General features: G+C 38.7%; 1 protein-coding gene across 2 annotated transcripts in view; it reads right to left on the bottom strand.

Moving 5' to 3' along the window:
• necab2 (N-terminal EF-hand calcium binding protein 2) overlaps window positions 1–13419 on the bottom strand; it is an 83768-nt gene that overhangs the window by 43621 nt on the left and 26728 nt on the right. For both annotated transcript variants that reach the window (XM_026926983.3, XM_026926982.3), the window contains exon 3: window positions 2394–2502. In XM_026926983.3, the coding sequence (XP_026782784.1) occupies window positions 2394–2502 (109 nt within the window). The remainder of the gene's footprint in view (window positions 1–2393; window positions 2503–13419) is intronic.

Here is a 13419-nt window from a genome sequence, read left to right as displayed (position 1 = left end):
CATTAACCCCTGCTAACGAATCTTGTGGCACTCTCTTTTCTAAGGCTCTTGAAGTTCACTTCTCTCTGACAGCCTTTTTTAATGGCGAAGCCTTGAGCATGGAAAGTCAGGAACTAAACTATGGTTCATCCTTTAATATCAAATATAAGCCAAATATCAAATCATGTCATCCAGCCATAAGACAGTTAATATGTGTACTATAGTGAAATCAAAAGATACCATAGTAAAAATATAGTAACAGTATCATGGTTATATATGCAATAACCATAGTTACTATAAGGCACCATAGCAACCATGTATTAACATACAGTAACCATAGCTACCACTAATTGTAGTATAATGAATGGTTCAGACTTTGGTAACCATGGTTACCATAAAGGACTATAAGAACACTATAGTAAAACATAGTGAATTTCCATAAGGGAACTTACAAAAAAAAATTTGCTTTCACTTTTAGCACTGTACACGCACATTTACTCTAGGAACTTAGTTTGTAAAAATACTCCATACTCAGAGTGAATATCAAGTTTATTCACAAAAAATTATATATATTTTCATAAGCAGCAATTAACCCGGCCTGCAATCTGTCTTGTAACTCACCTAGCTACATTCAACAGTTTAATAACCATAAATATAGAAACTTTGCCTGGTTTTCTTCTGAGTAAACCTTCTTCCTGCTGTGTATTTCATGGTTTTATTGCCAGGCTTGTTATGCTAACACCTCAGGCTATAAACCACAATGAAACAATTTACTTAATCTCTCGCTGAAGCAGATACAGTGATTTATATGTTTCACAATATTGTTTGCTTCATTGTTTGATCTCAAGGTCAATAACAATCAGACTGAGATTACTAGGATTGAAATGAAAAATATGAGAAGATATTATATATGATAATCCTAAATTAGCACCATAGATAGCGTTTTTCTCTTTTTTCATTTATGGCCGAAAACAGACTTTATGACAACAAGTCATAACTATGGTTGTTGTTGTTGTTCAGTTAAAAAACAAATCTGAGTCTAAAAAATAGGTTTAATCACAGTCTTTGGCCAGGTGACGGTAATAAGTGTGGCCTGGCACTCATCCTGAGAGTTTTCTTAGACCACTATACATTTACGTATTACAAGCTTCTGTTTGACAAGCAGTCAAATTTGATACTTTTCATTTTCTACATACACACCAGACATACTGAGAGTTTTGCTAGGTGGATGAAAAAAAAAACAGAGAGTGAGCTACAAGAGAAAAGAAAGAAGACGGCAATTCTAGAACTATTCTCACAGCTCCAGAGTCTGGAGTTTGAGCTTCTGCTCAGGTTACTGTATGTGTGGAGCTTCATATGTTCTCCCCATGTCTGCATGGGTTTCCAAACACATGGCAGTAAGTGCACTGACTACTTTAAATTACCCCTGGTATGTGTGAGTGTGTGTGTATGATGGCTGGTGATGGCCTGGTGTCCCATACAGGGTGTACCACTGCCTTTTTGCCCAGTGTTTCCAGGCTCTGGATCCACCAGGATTAATCGGACAAAGATGACTGTATGAATGAATAAATGATAAAACAAAAACAGTAGAGACAGATTTCAATTAATTAAAATTCAAAGCAATACAGCCAAACAGAAAAAAGACAATAATCAAATTGCATTCTGGAAGATTGCAATTCCTTTCTCCATTTGATCATCTTCAACATTTTTCTCTCCTCTTTTCTCTCCTATCCTCCTTTTCTCCCTATTATTCCTTGCTTGTCAACATTGTTCTCTTTAACCCTCCCCCACACCATACACTGCCCCCTCTACACCTCTTCTACTCTTATCTTTTTATTGTGTTTTCTGTGTCTTTCTCCTGCCCTCTTTGACTTTGGGCTCTAGTGGTTCATTATTTCTTAAGAAATATGCTGTGGAATTGGAGAACAAGTAGCACGGGGCACCAGCACACACTCCACTTTTACATAATTCATTCTGAAATGTGATTAAAGACAATGCACACAGTGGAGCCTCCCTGCCACCGGAGAGACACTGAAACACACACACACACACAAATGTGACTGCTAAGGTTGAGAAATATGGCACATATTTACTGTAAACACACAGTGGAAGGACAATGCAAAAGTAGCTAGTGATTTGGGAAAAGAGAGAAAGAGAGAAACAGAGAATAAAGGCAGCAAGGCAAAGAGAGAACATCTGGTCTGTTCAGCATCATAAATGCAGATATTAAAATAGTTAAAGATGATGTGGGCTGCCACAAGCTTCTTCTCTCTACTCGAACTGCAGGCTCTGCCTTTCTCACGATTTTTCTTTCTGTCTGTTAGCTAGAATCCTTTTTTTTCCCGTCTTTTTGTCAATGTGCTCCATTAGCACACTGCTTTATCCTCTTCAGTCACATTAATTTGGACATTCACCTGGTGTTATCAGAATCAATGGTGTGGAAAAGATTCTCCAGTTCTTCTTCATTCAGGGTCCCATCGGAGAAGAAGGCCTGGAACTCATCCAGGGAAAGCTTTCCGTCATCTGCAAGAAGACAGAGAGAAAGAGAGAGAAAAGGATTTCAGCCACATGCCCTATATTTGCATTCATTAAGGCTACACACTGGGACAGCCAGATGTTTGTATTTGGATTAAGACAGATGTTAAATTAAGTGCAGGCCCACAGGAGACAACAGATACCATAGTGTCCTGATTAATGCACATGCAGTCAAGGGGAAAAGAAAGTACACCCTCCTTCAATTCTATGCTTTTATTTATAAGGGCCTAAATAACAGTTGTGTGGTCCTTACCAACTTCTGTAAATAAACAGATAACCTCAAGTGACAACAAAATAACACAACAGATTTCAGTATGTAGTCATTTTTTCCCATAAAGTAAACCAAGATTCAGAAACCAGGTGGAAAAAAATAGGTACACCCTATAATTCAGTTACATATAGAACTACCATTGGCAACGATAACCTGAAGTAAACATTTTCTGTAGGAGTAAGTCTCTCACATCATTTTGGAGAAATTTTGGCCCACTCTTCTTTACAACATTGCTTCAGGTAATTCATGTTTGAGGGCATTCATTTATGTACAGCTCTCTTAATATCCTGCCACAGCATCTCAATGGAGTTGAGGTCTGGACTTTGACTTGGCCATTCTAACACCTTGATTTTTTTTTTCTTTAGCCATTTAGATGTCGATATGCTGGTGGGATAATTGTCCTGTTGCATGACCCAATTTCAGCCCATCTTAAGGTGCTGGACAGATGGCCTCACTTTTGTCTCAAAAATATTCTGGTATAAAGTGGAGTTAATTGTTGTCTCAATGACTGCATAGCTCTTGGGTTTCTCTTTATATCTCTGACCATTAAACGACGACCTTGGACTGAATTTGCTGGGACGCCCATTCCTGGGAAGAATGACAACTGTCTGAAGGCTCTCCGTTTGTGAACAATCCTTCTCACTGTAGAATGGTGAATTTCAAATTGTTTGGTGATGGCCTTATAACCCTTCACAGACTGATGAGCAGCAACAAATGCTTGAGGTAATGGCTGATGTCCTTTCTTCTTGGCATAATGTAGACACACCTTAGTGCTCCAGAACACCAAACTGCCAAAAAGTCTGCTTTTATAGAGGTAGTCACACTTCTTGATGATTAACTAATCTTGTGCATTATTAACACCTTGTTAGTAACACCTAGCTGCTAAGTACTCTGTTAAAGATTGTGGAAGTAGGAAGGGTGTACTTATTTTTCCCACATGGTTTCTGAAGGTTGGTTTACTTTTTGGAAATATTGAATCTTACTGAAATCTATTTTGTTTTTTCTTGTCACTTGAGGTTTTCATTTGTTTGTTTATATAAACAACAACAACAACAACAACAAGAGAACAAGGGCTGCCCACAGCAGCCAAAGTACATTCCTTGTGGTATCTAACCCACTATCCATAGTTACCCCTATTCTTAATTTAGATGTATGTATTCATGGTCATGCATCAATTGTGTTTTGGAATGACTGGAGGTAGCTAGTTGGTAGACATGGTGTTAATGCAACACTGGCTATTCAGGTTGGGACAAAGTGGGGCCAGAAACTGAATGAGAAAGTAAGAAGAACTTTCTGCATGAGAGCAAGGGGTAACGCGAGTACAAAACTGGACATCCTTTCTTCATACCAACACCGACTAGTGGTAAACTAGTCAGTAATTAAGAAGCAGCCTACTTTTGCAGGTCTGCTCAACACCAACTTATTTACTGACTTTTCTGGACAACTAACATGTTAAATAACTACATAATACATAATTAGGGTTACAGAGGCTTGCAATGCTGCATCGTCACGTCAATGCAGGAATCGGCATCCAACTACAACTCCAAGTACAACACAGCATACAAACATGGCTGCTGAGGACTACAACACTCAGCCATTACAAACTCTCTCACATTCACCTTCATTCTGATTGCACACATCTGGCTTCCATTATACAATCACAGCCACACTACTTAAGGACTCTCAGTTCACACACATCACAAAGTACAGTCAGGTCCATAAGTATTTGGATAGTGACACAATTTTTGTAAGTTTGCCTCTGTACACCCCCACAATGGATTTGAAATGAAGCAACCAAGATGTGATTGAAGTGTCGACTTTCAGCTTTAATTCAAGGGGTTTAAAAATATTGCATTAACCATTTAGGAATTACAGCCATTTTTTGCAGAGTTCCTCCATTTCCACAGGCTCAAAAGTAACTGGACAACTGACTGATAAGCAGTTTCATGGCCAGGTGTGGCCTGTTTCCTTGTTATTTCATGACAAATTAAGAAGATAAAAGATCTGGAGTTGATTCCAAGTGTTGGATTTGCATTTGGTAGCTGTTCATGGGAACTCTTAGTATGCAGTCCAAAGAGGTGTTGAGGCAAGTGAAGGAGGCCATCTTTTGAAAAAACAAAACAGACCTATCAGAGAGATAGCAGAAACTTTAGGAGTGACCAAATCAACAATTTGGTACATTCTTAAAGAAGAAATGCACTGGCGAACTCAGCAACACCAAAAGGCCGGGAAGGCCACAGAAGTCAACTGAAGTGGATGATCGCAGAATTCTTTCCTTGATGAAGAAAAACCCCTTCACAACTTCTAGCCAAGTCAAGAACACTCTCGAGGAGGTAGGCGTATCATTATCAAAGTCTAAAGAGCAAAGTCCAGATTAGACTTTGCTAGAAAATATCTAAAAAAAAGCCTGCCCAGTTCTGGAGCAGGATTCTTTGGACAGATGAAACCAAGATTAACTTGTACTAGAATGATGGGAAGAGAAGTGTATGGAGAAGGAAAGGAAGGGCTCATGATTCAAAGTATACCACATCATCTGTCCATCATGTGAAGGCAGTGTTATGGCATGGGCATGTATGGCTGCCAATGCAACAGGGTCACTGGTGTTTATTGATAAAGTAGCAGGATGAATTCTCAAGTGTATAGGAAGGCGTTTCAGAGTACAAATGTATAATGACCCAAAACATACTGCGAAAGCAACCCAAGAGCTTCTTAATGCAAAGAAATGGAATGTTCTTAAATTGCCTCACCAGTCACCTGACCTCAACCCAACTGAGCATGGTTTTCACTTAGGAAAAACAAAACTGAAGGCAGAAAGACCCATAAACAAGCAGCAACTGAAAGCGGCTGCAGTAGAGGCCTGGCGAAGCATCTCAAGGGAGGAAACTTAGCATTTGGTAATGTCCATGGGTTCCAGACTTCAGGCAATTGCCTGCAAAGGAGCTGCATCCAAGTATTAAAAATAATCCTCATATTTATAGTTATATTAGTTTGTCCAATTACTTTTGAGCCTATGAAAATGGAGAGACTATATAAAGTTTTTTTTTGTTAAAACCCTTAAATTAAAGCTGAAAGTCTACACTTCAATCACATTGCTTCATTTCAAATCCATTGTGATGGACCTGACTGTATATTCTCAGCATCCCATACCTGTCATTACCAAGCCTTTTGCATCTTGCTATTACGCATCTCTGGTTTGATCTTGCTTCTGGTTTTCTGGTTTTTGCCCATAGTCTTGCCTAGTTTATGTTGTTTACTGATTGCCTATCCTTTGCCTGTTTTTCGATTATGATTCTGTCTAATCGTTTGGATATGTCTGCCTGTAAGTTCAATAAATTTCAGTTAATTGCAGTTGCACCTGTTACTGCTGCATGACAATCATTGGCTATAAAGGTATGAACTGAGTGGGCCAAGAAACTGAGTGAAATGTAAAATACTATTCAGATGGGACAAGATTTCTGGAAAAATGTCTGTAGTTCATATGCTGGAGAACATATAGTAATTATAATTAATTTGCACAATATAAGCGTGCTCTGTGTAAACATGAAATGTATATACCTGTGCTAGGAACTGAATAACTTACATAAAACTGCGGTAGGGAAGTGGTAGCTCAGTGGTTGAGACATTGGACTTCTACGTGGAAGGTTGAGACCCTCAACCCTCAACTGCTCAGTTGTATAATTGAGATAATTGTAAATCGCCCTGGATAAGGGCATCTGCCAAATGCCGTATATGTAGTCTGTATTTTACTGTTTTATTTTTTGAGCAATACTGGGTTTTGGTGGAAAATAGAAATAGCACTTCCTGGAGTGTCTCCATACTGAAGAAAAAGCACAAAACCTCTTTTCCCACAGGACACACTGAAATCTTTACCAACACATCAATTTGGATGGGATATACTGTCTCCTTCGAAAGCATTGAAATGGCAAGGCCAATTCTTTTGTTTCTGCTATACACTGAAGACATTTTGGTTGGATATCGAAAGATGATATATCAGAATTTTAGCTTTCATTTCCTAATATTTAAATCTAGATGTGTTAAACAAGCATATCCCTTGCTTGCAATAACTGCATCAAGCCTGTGACCCACTGACATCTTACTTCTTCTTTTGTGCTCCTTTTCTAGGCTTGTACCACAGCTTCTTTGACTTGTTTGTTTTGGGTTTCTCCCTTCACTCCCCTCTTCAGGAGGTGAAATTCATGCTCAATTGACTTAAGGTCTGGGGAATGACTTGGCCAGTCTTAAACCTTCCATTTTCACCCCGATGAAGTCCTTTGTTGTGTTGGCAGTGTGTTTTGGGTTATTGTCTTGCTGCATGATGAAGTTTCTCTCAATTAGATTGGATGTATTTCTCTGTAAATTGGCAGACAGAATGTTTCTATAGACTTCTGCCAGGCAAGCCCAAGCCATGACACTACCTCCATTGTGCTTGACCATTGAGCTTACACTTTTTGGATCTTGAGCCTTCCATCACTTCGGTAGAGGTTAATCTTGTTTCCAGAACTCTTCTCTGTATTTCTTTGTGAATTCCAATCTGACCTTCTGATTCTTGCTGCTGATGAGTGGTTTGCATCTTGTGGTATGGCCTCTATTTCAGCTCTCAAAGTCTTCCTAGAATGGTGGATTGTGACACCTTTACCCCTGCCCTGAGGAGGTTGTTAGTGAGGCCACTGACTACTGTTTTTTTTTTTTTTTCCACAGCTCTCACAATGTTTCTGTCATCAACTGCTGTTGTTTTTATTGGCCAACCTGTTTGATGTCTGGTTGTTAGTACACCAGTAGTTTCTTTCTTTTCCAGGACATTCCAAATTGTTATATTGGCTATGCCCAATGCCTGTGCAATGGCTATGATCGATTTTCCCTCTTTTCTCAGCTTCAAAATGACTTTCCTTTCTCCCATATACAGCTCTCTGGACTGCATATGGTGTTATCATTTTTAACAACATGCAGTCTTCACAGGCAAAACCCAGAGCTCAGACCAAGAGTAGACATTCAGAGCTATTAATTAAAAAAAAAAAAATCTAACAGGGCACACCTGGGCAACAAGAAATGCCTGTCAGTCACATGTTCCAATATTTCTCATCACTTGTAAAATGCATAAGTTCAAACAAAAGGTGCCATGTTCTAAGTTTTTTAAGTTATTTAGATGTAAATATCAGGAAATAAAAGCTGACTGTAAAAATTACTGCCAGGACTAGAGATAAACCAGTAATAATTACATTACCTCACCTCCCCATGTAAAGCTAATCCAATCGGAATAGGGCTTAAGAGGAACCTTGCTATGAGAGAAATCAATGAAATTTGCACTACTCTGGATCTGCTTTTCCCCAGTCAGTAGACAGGATTTTCTGCTCAGCGGTGGTAAAGGAGTCTGCAGTCATTAAGTGGAAAACAAAGCTAGTCAGTAGAAACAGAAGCTTATGGACATCCTAGAAGTCCATCAATGGAAAATGAGTGGAAATGTCCACTGGCTTTAACTATTAACTATCACTGCAGACATGCACTCACAGAGGCAAATATGTAAAAAGGAGAGATATGGTGATTACACAAATTATATACTGTTTTTTTAGACCCTGTTTTAACAGGTTGGACAGGTTGTTTGGTAATATTACAGTCAGAAAGCCGATTTCACTACTGAACCTTTTATTGTAATGCCACTACTATTGATTCGGTAGATACAATTCATCACTTGGTTGAAGATTACCACATCCCCCCAAACTCATCCACACACACACACACACACACACACGCATTTGTATACTCACTCACACTTAAGGGCAATTTAGAGTAGCAAATCGACCAGCCCATCCTTCCTCTGGGTTCTTTGAAGGAAAATGGAGACCCCAAAGGAAACCCATGCAGACATGGGGAGAATATCCACAAAGACAGTAACCTGAGCTTAGGATCGACCTGGGGACTCTGGAGCTGCAAGGCGGCAACACTACCCGTGCCGATGATAGCCTGTCTATTTTACACCATAATGCTATTGATCAGTAGTGGTAAAAAAAAGTTTTTGTCTTCTCACTGGTCAGCATAGTGCTGTAAGCCCACAGTGCTTTGCTGTCTAAGACTCTTCATTAAATATACAGTACTGTGCAAAAGTCTTAGGTACATGTAAAGGAATGCAGGAGAGCAAAGATGCCTTCAAAAATAATGAAATTAAATGTGTCTACATTTAAAAAAATACTATAAAGAGCAATAAACAGTAATAAATGAAACAAAGTTAATATTTGGTGTGATCATCCTTTATATCCATTATAGTAGTCTCAGGTACAATGTGTGCAGTTTTATAAGGAAATTAGCTGGTAAGTTTAACTGAGCATCTTGCAGAACCAGCCACAGTTCTTCTGGAGACTTTGACTGTCGCACTTGCTTCTTATTTTTCCAGCAGCTTTCATTACGTTTTATGTCTGAAAAGTGTCCGCTTCCATAATATGGTGCTTTCTTTACTGACATACAAACATTTTTCTGTAACACCTAATTCCTAATGTTTGGAAGACTAAAATGTTTTTGTACTGACTCAATAAGTCATAAAATAAAAATCTAAAGTTTGTACTAAAGAAATAGGGTTCCCAAGACTGTGTATATTAAGCTAAAAAAAAAAAGAGAAACTGTGTTCATGCCGCTCATTCTCTCTACAGGGCTAGAAGACACAGGGGTAAGCCAGTAGATGATTAGAAACCTGTTTTGCTGTTTTGCTCACCACCAAGTAGTGCTTCACTGTGAAAGCAGAGCAATCTCTTCAATCTCTCCACTGTAGCATCCTGACAGAGATCCACCTTTATTCTGTATGGGTGCAGTTCTGATTGGTGTCTGAACCTCTGATAGTCCTTGATGGTGCAAACTCATGCTAGTGTCGTTTGATGGACAGACAAAATGGCTAAAACATTTGAATATCCTCAGGAACTGGGGCCAAGTTCTCCAACCCAGCTCTGTGAACTTCCTCTTATTCCAGGGTGACTACAGGGTGATTTCAGAGCCATATTAATGAGGTCTCTTTCACTGCACAGAGAGATTACAGTACACTACGGTGTCATTATCCTTTAATAAATGATCTTTCAGTTGTGAGTTTTATTGTGCTCTGTTATTACAGTGGTTGAGTTTAAATATTTTAACACTAAAATGATGCCAGTAGGTTGGGTTACTGAAAGGCGTGTGTGTTTTTAGTGTGTGTGTGTGTGTGTGTGTGTGTGTGTCTAGGCAGCGGACTGCAGGGCCACAGACTTGCTGCTTTCTACAAAAGGGAGACAATTAACACTTTCCAATCTCAGCTGCAGTCTTCCATATCAAAGCCTCCTAACAGAAGTAACAAGCAGAGTGTTTCCTTTCTCCCTCTCTCTCATCTTCAACTGATAATATTTTCGGGAGAACAGGAGGAAGGGGTAGGGTGGCTGGTTGCTATAGCAACCAAGCACTGAGAAGCTGACCCTCTTCAAAATGTTCTCTGCTATCACTTTTTCACTCTCTACCTCCTTTTTTCTTCCCTACTTTCTTCTTTATACCTTATTTCATTGTTTCTAATAGATAAAATTTGTTTCAAAAAGGGGGCAAAGAGATTCCTGCATTGTCAACAATATTAGTTCACTTACATCTCCTCATTGGCAAAATTACACTTAGATTACTATGTGTCTGAATTACATTTGTGATACAAAATTCCACTATATTATATATAACACGCAGGACTATCATGGACACATGCTAGAGTGACAACAGGTAATAATAACATTTAATTTCAAACTTTTTTGGTACCTCAAATTTAAAACCTAATTAGACAAATTAAAATTTTAAAGGTCCCAGGGACACCTTGTTGTTGTTAAACATAGTCACTACCCTGCATTCCATTTAAGATGTCTTTGCTGATGTAGAGAGCATAGTTCAGAATTTAACTAATGACTAATTTTACTATACTTCCTGTAGATTCACTTTATGTTTCTTCTTGCAATTATGCAACACAGCTACTAAGAGCAAACTGTATAAAACATATAGATGCACACACAGGCATAAACATAATATAGCCCCTACCCCAATAGTCAGTGCATATGTATATAGACATAGTGTTCGCTAAGCTAATGCATTTCAGCTGGTGTCACTATACCAGTAGTGCAAGAGCCACATAAGAGAGGGGTTATGATTTAATGCAAGCCTGCATCAGCATCCGCATCCGCAGCACCAGTGGCACCAGAGTCAATTGATGCACGTTATAAGCAATCTGATTAAATTAGAGTTCACACAAATAATTCAGCAGTCCTGGCTGGGCTTTCACCATCTCGCAAGAATTATGAAGGGGTGAGCAAGTCAGCAGCAGTGTGAGAGAGTCTGTATATATGAGAGACCCTCACAGTAAAAACATGTCTGGGAAAAATTAGGCAGCTTCTCATGTTAGATTCTGATAAATATATTAAATGTATTTGATTGTTGTGAGATTGCTAGAGTCAGAAAGTGTTCTGCAGTAAACTTGAGTTTTTGAAATTCTGTTTTTGGTGACGTCATTGGAAAGGAACTGGAATTTAACCCCTTAAACTACCAGCTTGTTTTACAGTTATTTATCGTAAAGCATATTATTCAGTAACTATTATGAATTATACAGTAACTGCAGTGGAAATAAAAGGTAAAAATAGGTAATAGGTAAAAATGTAGCTGCAAAATTGCGATAACTGAAAATAAACAGATGCATGCATATATACTATTTAAGATTCACTTGTTTTACCTTTTTTTTAGTCATGTACAGGACACTACTTTAGTTACACATTTTTGTTATTGGCCTTATAACCTCTGAAACAGGAAATGAATAATCGAAACTGTATATGATTTGGTTCTGTGGGTGTGTCTATTATGAAGTACTAAATATTACACATTTGTCCAGAATATACATATGTTCAGGCTTGTGTATGACAATCAGGTAAGGTACTATATAACTATATATAACGGTTTGTGGACACCTGATCATCACACCCATATGTGCTTTTTGAATGTCCCATTCCGAATTTATTCCCCCCTTTGCTGTAATAATAACCTCTACTGTTCTGGGACGGCTTTGATTGTAGAGTGTGGCTGTGGGGATTTGCCCATTTCTCCACAAGAGCATTAGTGAGGACAGGCAGTCATGTCGGGCAAGAAGGCCTGGGGCGCAGTCGGCATTCCAGTCTATCCCAAAACTGGGGTTGAGGTCAGGGCTCTGTGCAGACCACTCGAGCTCTTCCACACCAACCTTGGCAAACTGTCTTTACGGACCTTGTGATTTTTAAATACTAGTTTAAATTGAAGATGCAGGTGAAACAGCTAAAAAAAGTATGGACAGACAGATCAAATTATTATTGTGCATAATTACAGGCATGTACAGTAAATTCAAACTTTACAGAATATACAAGCCTACTTTAATTTATTCATTTATTTCCACTGTATGTATATGAAGACCAAAACAAGCATTATTATCTCTCATTCATCAAAATGAAAGCAAATTGCAAGTGAATTGACGTGTAGCCAAGTATGGTGACCCATACTCGGAATTTGTGCTCTGCATTTAACCCATCCAAGTGTGCACACACACACCGTGAGCACACACCCAGAGCAGTGGGCAGCCTTTTTTTGCTGCAGTGCCCAGGGAGCAGTTGGGGGTTCGGTGCCTTACTCAAGGGTCTCACCTCAGTCACCTCCCCCCACCTACAATCCCTACCGGACCTGAGACTCGAACCCACGACCTTCAGGTTCACCTTCGGGTTACAAGGCCGAGACTCTAACCATTAGGCCACAACTGCCCCCAGTGTATGTTGTACTATATCTTGCTTAATTTAATTTCATCCCATATATGCCAAACAGAATACCAATATCCTGCCTTAATCTTGTACTGCAGGGATTTGAATATATAGTCAGTTAATACAGCCCACTAATTCTTGGTAGTGAAGATTAATGGCAGTGATGGTGAACAAAATTAGAGAGGTCAATAAACAGTACAGCTTGTCTGCAATTAAATGTAATTACATGTTTTTAGGGTAGAATAATCAACATCTATTTGAATGAACATCCAATTTTGTTTGTCAAACTGGAAATCAGCAGGCAGTGTCCTTTGAGACACTAAGATTAGTTCTGTTTGTTATAACAGATGAGTCTTCAACATTTTACACCCCCTCATTGTGCTTATAATGTCATTTCATAATTTCCAGTATGGATGAAAAGGCAATTAAACTTTCACTTTGTTATATGTGGGATTTAAAGTGAAATATGAGATGTGAGAGGAAGGTGAAATGTTTCTATATACATATTTGAAGACTCATTCCTGAACACATTATGTGGTGTGCTAGCAATGAAAAGACTAGCTTAATCCTTTTGTTTTGTAGCCAAACCCCCATTAAGCAACAGTCAGGTGTAGAGAACGCCATGGCAACGCCATCAGGACAAGGTGGCGAGGAGGAGCTGCTGTAACCAGGGGGAACGTGCAATAAGGAAGTGGTTGGGAAGGAATGTCTCACAGTTAATAATGAAGCATAGTTCTGAGTAAAATACAACTCATTATATCTTTGAATAATTACTCTCAATTATAGAATAATAGAAAAGTGCAGACTGTTTTTAGGGGTTTAAGTAGAAGATTTATACAATATTCTCAAAAGAATTTAGAGAATTTAAGAAAAAACAAAAATCAT

The sequence above is a fragment of the Pangasianodon hypophthalmus genome, chromosome 6 (genome assembly GCF_027358585.1).
Source record: "Pangasianodon hypophthalmus isolate fPanHyp1 chromosome 6, fPanHyp1.pri, whole genome shotgun sequence".
Taxonomy (NCBI): domain Eukaryota; kingdom Metazoa; phylum Chordata; class Actinopteri; order Siluriformes; family Pangasiidae; genus Pangasianodon; species Pangasianodon hypophthalmus.
This window is presented reverse-complemented; position numbering and strand designations above follow the sequence as displayed.